General features: G+C 43.6%; 1 protein-coding gene across 1 annotated transcript in view; it reads right to left on the bottom strand.

Annotated features, from left to right (window-relative positions):
- Positions 1-18054, bottom strand: part of adam9a (ADAM metallopeptidase domain 9a) — a 95848-nt gene that overhangs the window by 56342 nt on the left and 21452 nt on the right. Inside the window, exon 3 of the mRNA XM_084176793.1 lies at positions 15216-15274. Coding sequence (XP_084032919.1) covers positions 15216-15274 — 59 coding nt within the window. The remainder of the gene's footprint in view (positions 1-15215; positions 15275-18054) is intronic.

Below are 18054 nucleotides of genomic sequence, written 5' to 3' on the forward strand. Positions count from 1 at the left end.
ATTACTGACATGGCAGATTCGGACAGGACTAAAATTGCAGATGTGGGTGGGGTGTTGTGCTCGTGCACATAATTACATTACCCGACCTCCCCCAGTAAAACTAATCCCGTCCTGATAAGGCACAATAGGGCTTGACCTATAGCCAGGGCCGGTCTTTGCCATTCTGCTGCCATAGGCAAGACCAAAAAATGCCGCCCCCAGAAAACTAGAGAATAGTCCCAGTAACCAGAATTATGTTGAAAAGATGTCTAAAAGACGTTGAAGTTCAGTTCATTTAGGTTCTGAATTAAAGGTGAAAGTAAGTAATTTATAGATGTCTATGTTTGGACCAAATCAAGGCTGTTCCAGACTTTGATTGGTTCAGATTTGGTCCGGACCAAAAACCAATGTACGTGGATGTGGAAATCAAGGCCGGTCCGGAACAAGAAATAAAAATAAACAAATGCTACTACTGCTACTACTTGGTCTACCAACAGCCTATCGACCAAACAATCTAACAGTCTAATAAATGGGGTCAGCCCTAGTTGTCTTGGCTGTGTGCTTAGGGTTGGAAGGTGAACCTGCTCAGGTGGCTGTGCGGCTATCTCTAGGAAGAGTCTTGGCGGTTCCAAACTTCTTCCATTTACGAATGATGGAGGCCACTGTGTTCTTGGGGACCTTCAATGTGGCAGACATTTTTTGGTACCTTTCCCCAGATCTGTGCCTCGACACAACCGTCTCGGAGCTCTATGGTCAATTTCTTCAACCTAATGTTGATTAAACAGCATGATCATTACACAGGTGCACCTTGTGCTAGGGACAATAAAAGGCCACTAAAATGCGCAGTTGTCACACAACACAATGCCACAGATGTCTCAAGTTTTGAGGGAGCGTGCAATTGGCATGCGTGCAATTGACTGCAGGAATGTCCACCAGAGCTGTTGCCAGATAATCTAATATCAATTCATCTACCATAAGCTGCCTGGTGTTGTGTGGGCGAGCAGTTTGTTGACATCAATGTTGTGAACAGAGTGCCGCATGGTGGCAGTGGGGTATGGGCAGGCATAAACGAACACGAACACAATTACATTCTTTCGATAGGCAATTTGAATGCACAGAGATACCGTGACGAGATCCTGAGGTCCATTGTCATGCCAGCACGATAATAACCATCACCTCATGTTTCAGCATGATAATGCACGGCCCAATGTCGCAAGGATCTGTAAACAATTCCCAGCTGTAAATGTCCCAGTTATTCCATGGCCTGCATACTCACCAGACATGTCACCCATTGATCATGTTTGGGTTACTCTGGCTCAACGTGTGCAACAGGGTGTTCCAGTTCCCACCAACTTCGCACAGCCATTGAAGAGGAGTGGGAAAACATTCCACAATCAACAGCCTGATCAACTCTATGCAACGGAGATGTGTTTCGCTGCATGAGGCAAATGGTGGTCATACCAGATACTGCCTGGTTTTCTGATCCACTATTCAACTTATTTTTTTTTATTTTTAAGGTGTCTGTGACCAATAGATGCATATCTGTATTCCCAGTTATGTGAAATCCATAGATTAGGGCCTAATGAATTCATTTCAATTGACGGATTTCCTTATATGAACTGTAACTCAGTAAAATCTTTGAAATTGTTGCGTTTATATTTTAGTTCAGTGTACTTTGGATTGTGGGGCAGATTATCAGAAATGACTACACTGACTACTACAGTTTTATACACTGAAAAATATAAGAAATTACATTTTTGGATGTAGTTACCCTTCAATGCAAGTGCGCACCAGCAAGAGAACGTTGTTTGGTTAGCGATGTTTCTGTAGCGTTTATGTGATTGCAGCATTTTCTAAACAAATGGCCTCTGGCTTGATGCAAATATTCAATATATAATTCTGCCAGGTAGGCATAAGATACTTCGTAGTTAACATTTAATTGAGAAGGTTTTTTGGGAAAGCCTTTCCATCACTACCAGAAGGTTATCATTAGCATCTTCGCTAATGGCTACATAAAGTGTAGACATGTGCACACAGTCATTCCTGTGCCGTTTCAGAAATGTGCAGGAAAATACGAATCACTAATGCATTTTGTTCATGTCTTATGATTAACTTGGGCAAATTAATTAATTTTCTAATAAGTTCAATACATTTAGTTGACTTCTTGACAAGTTAAATTCATTTTTGAATATTGTTGAATTCCGTTTAATGTCTGGATTCCGTCTGCACCAATTTTATAGAGCACTATATACATTGGAGATTCATTATCTGAAATGCAATTGTTGTTTTGCTTTGAGCATGTAGACCGTAAACAATTTATTCTGCTTTCACAACGTATTTTTACTTTATTGCACTAACATGAAGACATTACTAATGCAAGCAATGAAATGTTAAATGTTTGTAAAATGCAGTACACTGGGTTGTGAACGCTGTAGTACTTCTGCAGCACACCTGAATGGAGGCAACTTTGTGGTCGAGAAATGAACACTGGAGGGTATTATTTTATGTGGTAGCAGCTTGTATCAACTGCGCGTACCCTCTCGTGAAACAACGTCAAGATTGGTTCTCTCGACCTGGACAGCAGATCCTTGTTGAAGTCGCCACAGACGATGATCGGTTCAGGCCTTTCAACTACATCAATGGAAGGAGTGTGTGCGCGCGCACTGGCAGGGCTATTAACGCACAATGAGACCAAATGTTGCTATGGTAACCAGGAAAGTGTCACCCAACAAAGTTACATGACAGTGGGTAGCTAGCTTAAAGCTTGAGTAAGTATTTCTTATTGTATGTAAATTGTTTACGATTAGTGAATGCTATAATGTAGTTTGTTAAACACTTAGTGATGTGGCGTATTTGTGTGGTGAACCTGTAAAGAGAGATAGTTTGTCCAAATGTATATTTTTTGCTGTTTGGGGGTTTTAACAAAACAAAGTCTTTGCTTTCATAATCTCTATGTATTATTGCCAAATTCAGAGTATAAATATAGTTTTTCTTCTCCTAAACGTATGATGAAACATACAACGGAGCACTTTCACATCGGTTCGGTGGATGCTAGCTTGTAACACATCACGTCAGGCTTTCACGGCACTATCTTACAGTATCTGCACTATTAAACCCTCCCCTACTCCGAAATCATGAATGAATTACAAACTAGCTAGCTAGCTATATATTTTGAATCAAGCTACAATAGGCAATTCAAAATCGAATGATTTTCCTGTTTGCCCAATCAAAGTTACTGTAGTGTATCATCCGCGAAAAAATTATAATGATGTTGTGCTGGGAGCTGATTCAGATGATCAGTGGCATCAACTTATTGGCGACTACTTTTTGACCTGAGCAGGAGAGAGTCGCCATCAGCGACTCCACAAACGGCATAGACACAGACGAGCTCAGAGGCCGAAGCCCCTTGAGGAGGCAACTGAGAAAGACCACCCGTTAATGGTGGATCCGTCAATTACGGTGCTTCAATCGGTCGAGGGGAAATATGTCAGTGATGCTGGGCAAGAAATTGAAAAGGCTTGCGTGTTCAGGTGCACTTGCAAGTCCAATGAAGGGAAGCCCTGCTATTTGCTTTTTACTTCTGAGGAGATAAGAAACGTGACCAGATGAATTAACTCACCAATGGTAAGTGCTTCCCATTCAACTATTAGTCAAGTTTAGTTTAATGCGAGTGTGTAATATGTGCGTGTTTCTGTGTCTGTCTGTCAGTGTCTATGTTTGTGTGTGTGTGATGAGGCACAAGTAGACTGACTAGCTAGCAAGCGTATTGAGACATGGATTGTGTTTGTGTGCCATTCAGAGGGTGTGTGGCTCACTTGGTAGAGCATGGCACTTTCAACGCCAGGGTTGTGGGTTCGATTCCCACGTGCGACCAGTATGAAAATGTATGCACTCACTACTGTAAGTCGCTCTGAATAAGAGCGTCCGCTAAATGAAAAAAGAAAAAATACAAATGGGCAGGACAAAATGTAAGTGCCTTTGAACAGGGTCTGGTAGTAGGCGCAACTGCTTGTGTCAAGAACTTCAATGCTGCTGTGTTTTTCAAGCTCAACATTTTCCTGTGTGTATCTAAAATAGTGGGAAGCATTGAAGTCAACATGGGCCAGCATCTCTGTGAAGCACTTTGACACCTTGCCCCGAATTGAGGCTGTTCTGAGGGTGCAAAAAAAAAGTTTATAAAAAGTATGAAATAATTCGAAGTTAGGATAGCCTGCTTCAAGAGTTAGTTGTCAAATTATTTTTATGCCGATTATACATTTGTACATAGTTGATAAAGATTTTAAAGAATGTCGTTATGATAGCCTGAATGTTTTAAAGTTGGTCTTGTAGCTTAATTGGCCAAGGATCAGTACCATTTTGAATAACTACCTCTGTATTCTCATTCAAACTCATTTTAAAATGGTAAATAGTTCAATAAGTATATATAGTATTAACAATCTTTTGACAAGCAATCTAAATAGGGCCAGTCCGAACATCTCAACCGAGCTTCGTCGGGAGAGGTTGTGTTTTCTCTAGCAGGAGGTAAGCTTGGCTTCTCATATGGTGTTGAGTAAAGCTTAAACCATGTATTTAGATCGAAGGTAGGTAGTTGTAGTTAGGTAGTTAGGTAGTTTATTTAGGTAGTTATTGTAGGTTTCCGTAGGTAATTATTGTAGGTAAGTATTGTCTACGGCGGAGCCCGGCGAAGCACGAGGCTAGCTAGCTAGCGGGTAGCTACTGGTAATGTTTATTGGTAATTATCTGTTTAGTGCAACGGTGGAGAGTTGTTTCCAATGTTAATGTGCTAGCTAGCCAACGTTTAATTTTTGCCGCGTTATGAAAGGAACTAGACACGGATATGAATTATCTGTTTAGTGTGTTAACACACTCTTGGTAGTTTGTTGTAACCAATTATTGGTGCTAAACTGTGTGTTATTGGATGCTAGCATGCTAGTTAGCTATGGCGTCATAGCTAGGCATCGTGGGCTGTTGTGGGTAGTTACTGTAGGTTGGCATTGTTTTTCGGCGGTGCCGGGGGTAGCACGAAGCTAGCCGTTCTTCAAACAAGGTCAACACAGTGGCCATTGCTAGCTAGCCAACACGACCAGCTAACTGTACTGTAGTAGCTAAATACAATATATTTGTGCTACATAGCCAACGTTTAAAAATTGCTGCGTTATGAAAGGAACTAGACACGGACACGAATTATCTGCTTAGTGTGTTAACTCACTATTGGTGGTTTGTTGTGACCAAGTGTTGGTGCTAAACTGTGTGTTATTGGATGCTAGCATGCTAGTTAGCTATGGTGTCATAGTTAGCTAGCTGAATAAAGTGGGTTGAGTCTATTCCTTTAAACATTGAACCGCTGTGGTTCACAACAATTCTGATTTCTAAAGGTGGAAGTTGGTAGAGTTTTTGTTCGGGTGGTTCAGTGAAACAATTATAGTTTCTGAGGTAGAAGTTTTTGGTGAGGAAGGCCCTGCTCTCTACTCTCCCAGATGTTTAGTTCATTTCATTCCGATCTCCTCTGCATTATTGTAGCCATTTGCTACAGCCTGTCAACTATGCCTCTGCCTATCCCTGTTCTCTCCTCTCTGCACAGGCTACACAAACGCCCCACACCGCGTGGCTGCTGCCTCTCTAACCTGGTGGTCCCTGCACGCACCCCACACCTGGAGTTCCAGGTCTCAGGCAGCCTCTGGAACTGCCGTTCTGCTGCCAACAAAGCTGACTTCATCCCAGCCTATGCTAACCTCCAGTCCCTCGACTTCCTGGCGCTGACGGAAACATGGATTACCACTGAAAACACTGCTACTCCTACTGCTCTCTCCTCGTCTGACCATGTGTTCTCGCATACCCCGAGAGCATCTGGTCAGAGGGGTGGTGGCACAGGAATCCTCATCTCTCCCAAGTGGACATTCTCAATTTTTCCCCTAACACATCTGTCTATCTCAAAATTTGAATTCCATACTGTCACAGTCACTAGCCCATTTAAGCTTAATATCCTTGTCATCTATCGCCCTCCAGGTTCCCATGGAGAGTTCATCAATGAGCTTGACGCCTTGATAAGTTCCTTTCCTGAGGATGGCTCACCCCTCACAGTTTTGGGGGATTTCAACCTCCCTATGTCCACATTTGACTCATTTCTCTCTGCCTCCTTCTTTCCACTCCTCTCCTCTTTTGACCTCACCCTCTCACCGTCCCCCCCTACTCACAAGGCAGGCAATACGCTTGACCTCATCTTTACTAGATGCTGCTCTTCTACTAATCTCACTGCAACTCCCCTCCATGTCTCCGACCACTACTTTGTTTCCTTTTCTCTCTCGCTCTCCTCCCACACTACTCACTCTGCCCCTACACAGATGGTAATGCGCCGCCGCAACCTTCGCTCTCTCTCTCCCACTACTCTCTCCTATTCCATCCTATCATCTCTTCCCTCTGCTCAATCCTTCTCCCTCCAATCTCCTGATTCTGCCTCCTCAACCCTCCTCTCCTCCCTTTCTGCATCCTTTGACTCTCTGTGTCCCCTATCCTCCCGGCCGGCTCGGTCCTCTCCTCCAGCTCCGTGGCTTGATGACTCATTGCGAGCTCACAGAACAGAGCTCCGGGCAGCGGAGCGGAAATGGAAGAAAACTAAACTCCCCGCCGACCTGGCATCTTTTCACTCCCTCCTCTCTATATTTTCTTCATCTGTTTCTGCTGCTAAGGCCACTTTCTACCACTCTAAATTCCAAGCATCTGCCTGTAACCCTAGGAAGCTCTTTGCCACTTTTTCCTCCCTGCTGAATCATCCCCCCCCTCCTCTCTCTCTGTGGATGACTTCGTCAACCACTTTGAAAAGAAGGTTGACGACATCCGATCCTCGTTTGTTAAGTCTAATGACACTGCTGGTCCTACTCACACTGCCCTACCCTATGCTTTGACTTCTTTCTCCCCTCTCTCTCCAGATAAAATCCTGCGACTTGTGACTGCAGGCCGCCCAACAACCTGCCCGCTTGACCCCATCCCCTCCTCTCTTCTCCAGACCATCTCCGGTGACCTTCTCCCCTACCTCACCTCGCTGATCAACTCATCCTTGACCGCTGGCCATGTCCCTTCCGTCTTCAAGAGAGCGAGAGTTGCTTCCCTTCTCAAAAAACCAACACTCGATCCCACTGATGTCAACAACTACAGACCAGTATCCCTTCTTTATTTTCTTTCCAAAACTATTGAGCGTGCCGTCTTTAGCCAACTCTCTTGCTATCTCTCTCAGAATGACCTTCTTGATCCAAACCAGTCAGGTTTCAGGACTGGTCATTCAACTGAGACTGCTCTTCTCTGTGTCACGGAGGCTCTCCGCACTGCTAAAGCTAACTCTCTCTCCTCTGCTCTTGTCCTTCTAGACCTGTCTGCTGCCTTTGATACTGTGAACCATCAGATCCTCCTCTCCACCCTCTCCGAGCTGGGCATCTCCGGCGCGGCTCACTCCTGGATTGCGTCCTACCTGACCGGTTGCTCCTACCAAGTGGCGTGGCGAGAAGCTGTCTCCGCACCACGTGCTCTCACCACTGGTGTCCCCCAGGGCTCAGTTCTAGGCCCTCTCCTTTTCTCCCTATACACCAAGTCACTTGGCTCTGTCATTTCCTCACATGGCCTCTCCTATCATTGCTACGCTGACGATACACAACTAATCTTCTCCTTTCCCCCTTCTGATAACCAGGTGGCGAATCGCATCTCTGCATGTCTGGCAGACATATCAGTATGGATGACGGATCACCACCTCAAGCTGAACCCTGGCAAGACGGAGCTGCTCTTCCTCCCGGGGAAGGACTGCCCGTTCCATGATCTCGCCATCACGGTTGACAACTCCGTTGTGTCCTCCTCCCAGAGTGCGAAGAGCCTTGGCGTGACCCTGGACAACACCCTGTCGTTCTCCGCTAACATCAAGGCGGTGACCCACTCCTGCAGGTTCATGCTCTACAACATTCGGAGAGTACGACCCTGCCTTACACAGGAAGCGGCACAGGTCCTAATCCAGGCACTTGTCATCTCCCGTCTGGACTACTGCAACTCGCTGTTGGCTGGCCTCCCTGCCTGTGCCATTAAACCCCTACAACTCATCCAGAATGCCGCAGCCCGTCTGGTGTTCAACCTTCCCAAGTTCTCTCACGTCACCCCCCTCCTCCGCACACTCCACTGGCTTCCAGTTGAAGCTCGCATCCGTTACAAGACCATGGTGCTTGCCTATGGAGCAGTGAGGGGAACGGCACCTCCGTCCCTTCAGGCTCTGATCAGTCCCTACACCCAAACGAGGGCATTGCGTTCATCCACCTCTGGCCTGCTGGCCCCCCTACCTCTGCGGAAGCACAGTTCCTGCTCAGCCCAGTCAAAACTGTTCGCTGCTCTGGCACCCCAATGGTGGAACAAGCTCCCTCACGACGCCAGGACAGCGGAGTCACTCACCACCTTCCGGAGACATTTGAAACCCCACCTCTTTAAGGAATACCTGGGATAGGATAAAGTCATCCTTCTACCCCCCCCCCCCCCAAAAAAAAATTGGTGGTAATAAAGTGGTTATCCCACTGGCTATAGGGTGAATGCACCAATTTGTGAGTCGCTCTGGATAAGAGCGTCTGCTAAATGACGTAAATGTGCCCTTGAGCAAGGCACTTAACCCTAATTGCTCCTGTAAGTCGCTCTGGATAAGAGCGTCTGCTAAATGACTAAAATGTAAATGTAAAATGTTGGTTTGGAGTTGATAGCTTAAACATTGCCATTTTTTGCCATTGAAATGCATTGGTATCCATAGCAACGGCACCTTTCGGGCTGCTCAATGATGAGACATGAGAGCTGTTAGCCGATGTTCGCTAGATATTTGTCGTCACTCTAAACTCCAACAAACGGCTGTAACATATGATTGGTAGTAAATAATTATGTTCGGATTCCAGATTTCAATAGCAGAGAAGTAGACCAAGATGCCATAACCTCAAATGCTGGAACTGTTAACACGGTTACTAAAAACAGTTGATTGGTAGAATATCTGTTTTTTTCCCATTTCAGATTTGAATAGCAGAGAAGTAGAGGAAGAATTCACCCACTAACCTTTTGTCTAATGGTGTGTTCGTAAATTCACTCTGGCCATCTACTCCGATTTCAGAGCACTCTCATCTGACTGTGCCAGAGCGCAGAATAAATGATACATTTACGAACGCTCAACACCCGTTGAATATTGCCGGTGTCAGTAAACGTCGGCAAAAAAGTGTCATTAACTTGTTGCCAGCAGCACAGTTACAGTCACCAACGCTCTGGATAACAAGCTCAGCTAGGGCGAGTAAAATGGTCAGACTGAGGTGAGGTGTTCTGGAAGTAGCTAGCAAGCTAGCCAATGTTAGCCAGTTAGCTTGGGTGCGCGACTGCCGTTGTGAGGTAAGAACGCTCAGATTAACACTACTCCTCGGCGAGAGCGTCCAGTGTGCACTCTGAAAGCTCAGAGAGCGCACTCTGGCACTCCAGATTGAATTAAGTTAAGTAAAGTAGCTGTTCTGTGTCAAAAGTTGCATTGTTGCATTTACAGTGAATGGAATGTGGCAAGTCATTATGTCACAATGGGCCCTTTAGAATGTTGAGGAAATCCCATGAAAGTGGATGCCAAAAAGGACAAAAAGTTAAATAGTTTAAAAAGTATGAATGGTATCAAAAAAAAGTTGTGTAAAGTACTTAAGTAAAAATACTTTGAAGTACTACTTACAGTGCATTCGGAAAGAATTCATTTTTCAACATTTTGTTACGTTAAAGCCCTATTCTAAAATGGATTAAATAAAAACAAATCCTCAATCTACACACAATACCCCATAATGACAAAGCGAAGAGAGGTTTTTAGAAATGTTTGCAAATGTATTAAAAATTAAAAACAAATACCTTATTTACATTAGTATTCAGACCTTTTGCTATGAGACTCGAAATTGAGCTCAGGTGCATCCTGTTTCCATTGATCATCCTTGAGATGTTTCTACAACTTGATTGGAGTCCACCTGTGGTAAATTAAATTGATTGGACATGATTTGGAAAGGCACACACCTGTCTATATAGGGTCCCACAGTTGACAGTGCATGTCAGAGCAAAAACCAAGCCATGAGGTCGAAGGAATTGTCCGTAGAGCTCTGAGACAGGATTGTGTCGAGGCACAGATCTGGGGAAGGGTACCAAAACATTTTTGCAGCATTGAAGGTCCCCAAGAACACAGTGGCCTCCATCATTCTTAAATGTAAGAACTTTGGAACCACCAATACTCTTCCTAGAGCTGGCTGCCCGGCCAAACTGAGCAATCGGGGGAGAAGGGTTCTTGGTCAGGGAGGTGACCAAGAACCCGATGGTCACTCTGACAGAGCTCTAGAGTTCCTCTGTGGAGATGGGAGAACCGTCCAGAAGGACATCCATCTCTGCAGCACCCCACCAATCAGGCCTTCTCAGTAAAATGCACATGACAGCCCGCTTGGAGTTTGCCAAAAGGCACCTAAAGGACTCTCAGACCATGAGAAACAAGATTCTCTGGTCTGATGAAACCAAGATTGAACTCTTTGGCCTAAATGCCAAGCGTCACGTCTGGAAGAAACCTGGCACCATCCCTACGGTGAAGCATGGTGGTGTGGGGATGTTTTTCAGCGGCAGGGACTGGGAGACTAGTCAGGATTGAGGGAAAGATGAACAGAGCAAAGTACAGATGAAAACCTGCTCCAGAGCGGGGCGAAGGTTCAACTTCCAACTGGACAACGACCCTAAGCACACAGCCAAGACAATGCAGGAGTAGCTTCGGGACATGTCTTTGAATGTCCTTGTGTGGCCCAGCCAGAGCCCAGACTTGAACCTGATCGAACTTCTCTGGATAGACCTGAAAATAGCTGTGCAGCGACGATCCCCATCCAACCTGACAAAGACTAAGACAATCTGCATAGAATGGAAGAAACTTCCCAAATACAGGTGTGCCAAGCTTGTAGCGTCATACCCATGAAGATTCGAGGCTGTAATCACTGCCAAAAGGTGCTTCAACAGAGTACTGAGTAAATGGTCTGAATACTTATGTAAATGTGATATTTCATTGTTTCATTTTTTATAAATGTGCAAACATTTCTAAAAACCTGTTTTTGCTTTGTCATTATGGGGTATTGTGTGTTGATTGAAGGATTTATTTTTTATTTAATACTTTTTAGAATAAGGCTGTAACGTAACAAAATGTGGAAAAAGTCAAGTGGTCTGAATATTTTCTGAATGCACCAAGTCGTTTTTTGGGGTATCTGTACTTGACTATTTATATTTTTGGCTACTTTTACTTCACTACATTCCGAAAGAAAATAATGCACTCTTAACACCATACATGTTCCCCCTGACACCCAAAAGTACTCGTCACATTTTGAATGCTTAGCAGGACTGGAAAATTGTCCAATTCACACATATCCCTGGTCATCTCTACTGCCTCTGATCTGGTAGACTCACTAAACACAAATGCTTTGTTTGTAAATTATGTCAGTGTTGGAGTGTGCCCCTGGCTATCCATAAAATGTAAAAAATAAAAAATTTGAAATGATTTTTACTTTTGATACTTAAGTAGATTTGAGCAATTACATTTACTTTTGATACTTAATTATATTTAAAACCAAATACTTTTAGACTTACTCAAGTAGTATTTTACTGGGTGACTCACTTTTACTTGAGTCATTTTCTATTAAAAAGGTATCTTAACTTTTACTCAAGTATGACAATTGGGGATCCATCTGCACGTTTTATAGTTTGAACAGCATTTCTAGCTTAAATGGTTTAAGAGGAGTAGTGTTGTAAAGAATAAGTATAATAATACAAAGTTTGAAATAATTGACAATATTTCAAGTGTGGCTGTCAGAAGTATGACAAAGATTTAAACTGGGAAGTTTGCTGTTGCAAATCCCATTAATTAAAAAGGTTAAGGAGTATCACACAGTGATATGATAACTATTGCTTCAAGTGCTCACGCTGCTATGTCAATCAGTGAAGTATTATTGTTTCGGCTATCCTGTTGAGTTAGGGGCATAGAAGGTGTCATAAAATACATTTAGTTACAACCAAGGCTCCACTGCTTACTCAGCTCAGGAGGACACTGAGGACAGGCAGGCGAAAGGTCGATTTCTCCCGACTCATCCCGACTGTCACTTGGCTCAGCGCAGTGTTATTTTGGCTCATTCTGGGCTGATAATGATTAATTCACAGCAGGGCCCTCTCTCTTTCTCTCTCTCAGAGTCTGAGGCAGTTAGGCTGTGCTGCAGAGGATAAGTTAGGCAGTGAGTGACTCACAAGCCCTATACAGCAAGTATAGTCCGAACACTAGGCTATTGATGAAAAAAACAACGATTTAATCCATTTTAGAATAAGGCTGTAACGTAACAAAATGTGGAAAAAGTTAAGGGGTCTGAACACTTTCCGAATGCACTGTAATACAGACAAGGCAACTTAAACTATGGAGGGTTTTACGATCCAATATAAAGAGAAAGATGGAATGTCCACTCAACGTTATACAGCTAGGAAATGTAATGTTTCATAAACGTCATGGAACCATCTTAGAGATCATATCTGCACTTCTCCAGAAATAGCATTGCATTTGAGCCATGTACATTCTCACCATAAACCCATGGGCGGTGAATCTTTCTAATAAGTTTGGTTTTTAATCAAATTAAAACGAAAAACAAAATCACAGTTTTTTTAAACAAACAACATTTCTAAATAGGATCGGGTCAGAAGCATGATATCCTAAACCGCTTCTCTCGTTCCATGGCAGTGTGTGCACATGTAGGCAGGCCTAAATGTCTTTACGCATAACATTCACACGTCTATACAAATAGTTTGGAGGAACCGCGTCTTTGGTAATCGGACGAGTGGCACTCATTGAAAATGGGGATGGATAGCCTACTTGAACAAGCAAAATGCAGGTACAGTACTGTATGTGAATAATGAAAAAGCATGAGGGCAAAAACCTCCAAAATATTTCAAAACCCCTTTATTCATAGGCTACTTTTGGCTAATGACCAGGATAAAAAGATGCACCTATGTGATGCTGCTAAACCAGCCTTGGTTAAAGGGAGGGTAGGCTATGCTTGGTTTTTAATCAATTTAAATGAAAATGGGTGGAAAGCTATCGTTTTTAAATACGAGATTCAACGGCACAAAAGGCACATCTCTCCTTCCATGGGCACTGTGCGTTATGGCTGGATAGGCTGCGCTTCTGCACTCAAAATCCATGTCATTATCAACTCTGTTACCGTTAAGACCGGATTTTTGTGGGTCTTAAAACTTTCCCATTAGCGCAGCATGAAATTGTCACTTTTGCACTTGTTTTTAAGGACACACTTCAAATATTGTCACCCCTCCCACCATAAATGTGTGAGAACTCTGTTCTCATTTAACGCCATCTGTAACGTCTGGCCATGTCCTTGGCTGACAACATCTGAGCTGACTAACTCAGTCCCTTAAGGGAGTAGTGTTAACAACTGGAAAACATCAACTCTGCATTTCTCTGTCGAAGCACACAATTTCGGGAAAACCTCAAGTTTGCCGTGGGACCAGCTCTTCAAAAGACAAACTACAAGTGTACCTTTGGATTCCGATATCACTATGAGGAAAGCATCACTGTATCTTCAACAGACCAGTAGTAGAGCACTGTGCGTCTTAGCTACGCAGTGTGCAGTATGACATGGCATAATGGACCTAGCCACAGCCCAGCCTAACGCTGCTTCATTTGGGGGCAGCTCTGCAACTTTTATAAATGAAACAGAAATGCTGCGGTGTGTATTTAATTGCTACATAAACCATTCCCTTTGAAAGGTCTACTGGGCTGCAGGCCGAGTTGCCCACGCGTAGGGCCTTGCAATCTGCCTCATCCCTGGCCAGGAACAACCTGTCACGATCACGTCACTGATGGGTATGGTCATTACTTCACCTTGCCTTCTAGATAAGCTAGGTCGAGTTTGACATATTGCTTATACTAACTAACTAAGAGAGAAACACAACAGAACAGTGGCAGAGAGCCTCTGACCAGAATATTGGCCGCCAAATTCTGTTCATTTTCCGACAAATCCTACATGCGGGGGATTGGGGGCTAGAGGTAGATTGGAATTCAGTGTGTGATACTGCTATACTAAAGCCCTGCCAATAATCATCAGCATGCCCGTTGTTAAAGATATGTAAGGGACACCATGACATTTAATCACATTAGATCAGATACACAAGATCTACAAGTAGGCTTGGGCTGTATACCGGGGTAATTGGAAATAGCCACAGGAAGGTTTTTCAATACATTCAAAACTATTTATTTGAAGTTTTTTTTAAATAAATTGTAATATTTGTAGCTACTTTTTAAGTAAATACCTGCAGTCAACTTGTGCAATATGTTAGGAGATAAAGAAGATTGCGTTCTTCATTTCACCTGTCACATTATTTGTTATTATGAAGCTTATTGGTAGTACCCAGTCACGTGGTGTTTGTTTACAAGCACACAACGACAAGACCGGAGCCACTCACTGTTGTGCAGCATTCACTAGCTGTTCGAGTTAGAGTATGGAATTCCCAACTAAATGTTTGCCAGTTATATATCTTATACCTAATAAGTTAACTGTCTAAAATATGCTAAATGCTCTGAAGTTGTGCATTTGGTTTGCTAATTTAGTAGCTAGTTAGCGATCTAGCTAAGTGGTTAGCTTCTTCCAAACTTATTTTGGTAGCAACAGAGAATCCCCTCCTGGATCAAGAGCCTTGCTGTCTAATATTTGTTTTGTGCGTGCTGCAAACTGTGTAGCACTTTTTAGTTACTTGTATCACTTAATGAGCTGGGATGTCTGTCCTGCAAATACTTGGGTCAAAAGCTATATAAAATGTACGCAAAGCGCTCCGTAGTATTTAGTTAGCATTCTCTATTGGATTTGTACTTGTTAGCATTGCTAACCTTTGGATTACAGAGGATCATAGTTTTGATGTTTTCACTACTCGAAACGTTGACCATGACTCAAGGGGTAGATAGGGGACTGTTGACTACTCACCAAAATGTCCTCCGGAGTCCCTACAGTGTATGTTAATGTTAATACTGTTCTATGTCCCATGTAGCTCAGTTGGTAGAGCACGGCGCTTGCAACGCCAGGGTTGTGGATTCGATTCCCACGGGGGACCAGTATGAAAATGTATGCACGCACTAACTGTACGTCGCTCTGGATAAGAGCGTCTGCTAAATGACTAAAATGTAAACATGGGAGGGCAATACTTACTCATTCTTCTCCAGGACAACGACGTGCTCCTTTCCCATGGCACTGATGATATAGGACACCTGTAAAAGCAAAGAGAACTGGGGTCATTTCATTGCTGGGTTTAGAGGGACAAACATAGCGGAGTGGCAGGGTAACTCAGTAATTGGGTGTATTCATTAGTGCACACCGTAGTAAAACATTTTGCAATGAGAAATGCGCTGCAACGAAAACTCGCATTTCTTATCGGAAACGTTCAGGCTAGTACCTCCCTGTTTCAGGCCGTTTGCTTTCGTTTGGTTTCCTAGTGAATACACACAGTACTTAGGTGTGTAACCAACAGACCCCAGAGGAATGAAAGCAAGCAAGTAGTACTGGGATGCCTGTCGATGTAGAAACATGGGCCAAATGACTCACCAATCAATGCAAACCAAATAAAAGCAAGGCCAAAGCTATTTGTAGATGTCTTCAAGATGCTGTCATTGAAGCAGAGAAAATAGAAGGCTGGCCGGCCAGTCAGTGTCCTCGGTCTGGAGTCTGAATCTCTTACTAGCTTAAATGGTGTTTAGCCTAAAGGACATTGGCGACTGTGTGTTGTGAAACCCTGTGAAGTGACAAACTTGACCCAGTTATTCCAGTGAATCAGAATCACTCACTTTCATTGATGCGCAAACCCTCGAGTTGCATTTGAAGGCTGAAAAAAAGTCAACACTGGTCATCTTGAATGCTCCAACAATTTAATTGATATTTTAGAATAAACAGCGTTTTGGTCAATAGACCTTCATCAGGGTTTACAGAGACTGTGTACCAAATGGCACCCCATCCCCATTTCCTACATAGTGCACTACTTTTGACCAGGGCCCATAGGGCTCCACCCAAACGTAGTGTACTATACAGTGGGGAAAAAAAGTATTTAGTCAGCCACCAATTGTGCAAGTTCTCCCAATTAAAAAGATGAGAGAGGCCTGTAATTTTCATCATAGGTACACGTTAACTATGACAGACAAAATGAGGAAAAAATATCCAGAAAATCACATTGTAGGATTTCTAATGAATTTATTTGCAAATTATGGTGGAAAATAAGTATTTGGTCAATAACAAAAAGTTTCTCAATACTTTGTTATATACCCTTTGTTGGCAATGACACAGGTCAAATGTTTTCTGTAAGTCTTCACAAGGTTTTCACACACTGTTGCTGGTATTTTGGCCCATTCCTCCATGCAGATCTCCTCTAGAGCAGTGATGTTTTGGGGCTGTCGCTGGGCAACACGGACTTTCAACTCCCTCCAAAGATTTTCTATGGGGTTGAGATCTGGAGACTGGCTAGGCCACTCCAGGACCTTGAAATGCTTCTTACGAAGCCACTCCTTCGTTGGCTGGGCGGTGTGTTTGGGATCATTGTCATGCTGAAAGACCCAGCCACGTTTAATCTTCAATGCCCTTGCTGGTGGAAGGAGGTTTTCACTCAAAATCTCACGATACATGGCCCCATTCATTCTTTCCTTTACACGGATCAGTCGTCCTAGTCCCTTTGCAGAAAAACAGCCCCAAAGCATGATGTTTCCACCCCCAAGCTTCACAGTAGGTATGGTGTTCTTTGGATGCAACTCAGCATTCTTTGTCCTCCAAACACGACGAGTTGAGTTTTTACCAAAAAGTTCTATTTTGGTTTCATCTGACCATATGACATTCTCCCAATCCTCTTCTGAATCATCCAAATGCACTCTAGCAAACATCAGACGGGCCTGGACATGTACTGGCTTAAGCAGGGGGACACGTCTTGCACTGCAGGATTTGAGTCCCTGGCGGCGTAGTGTGTTACTGATGGTAGGCTTTGTTACTTTGGTCCCAGCTCTCTGCAGGTCATTCACTAGGTCCCCCCGTGTGGTTCTGGGATTTTTGCTCACCGTTCTTGTGATCATTTTGACCCCACGGGGTGAGATCTTGCGTGGAGCCCCAGATCGAGGGAGATTATCAATGGTCTTGTATGTCTTCTATTTCCTAATAATTGCTCCCACAGTTGATTTCTTCAAACCAAGCTGCTTCCCTATTGCAGATTCAGTCTTCCCAGCCTGGTGCAGGTCTACAATTTTGTTTCTGGTGTCCTTTGACAGCTCTTTGGTCTTGGCCATAGTGGAGTTTGGAGTGTGACTGTTTGAGGTTGTGGACAGGTGTCTTTTATACTGATAACAAGTTCAAACAGGTGCCATTAATACAGGTAACGAGTGGAGGACAGAGGAGCCTCTTAACGAAGAAGTTACAGGTCTGTGAGAGCCAGAAATCTAGCTTGTTTGTAGGTGACCAAATACTTATTTTCCACCATAATTTGCAAATAAATTCATTAAAAATCCTACAATGTGATTTTCTGGATTTTTTTATCCTCAATTTGTCTGTCATAGTTGACGTGTACCTATGATGAAAATTACAGGCCTCTCTCATCTTTTTAAATGGGAGAACTTGCACAATTGGTGGCTGACTAAATACTTTTTTCCCCCACTGTATAGGGAATAGGGTGTCATTTGGGAAGCAGACTCAGAGGTGTGACACATGGATGAACTGTGTAATTGTGCCACTAGTCTCTGACCTTAATCATAACATTAGGAGGTTGCAGAGAGGAGAGATCAGTTGTGACTGGAGGTAATACAGCAGATTAGTTAGTTTAGTTCCGCTGAAGCCAGTCAGTGCAAGCGTGTGGGTGTGCGGGCGTGCAAGTGTGTGCTTGTCTGAGTGAGTGAGAGAATTAGTGACAAAAACAGATCTTTCCTTGTTGACAGAGGAGGTAGATGATGAGGTTGGGGGTAGGGGACAGATAAAGACTAGGGCCAGGTCTGCAGCTGTCCACTCTGATTCACTGGGCTGGCAT

Source organism: Coregonus lavaretus (assembly GCF_964263955.1).
Source record: "Coregonus lavaretus genome assembly, chromosome: 14".
Classification (NCBI taxonomy): Eukaryota; Metazoa; Chordata; class Actinopteri; order Salmoniformes; family Salmonidae; genus Coregonus; species Coregonus lavaretus.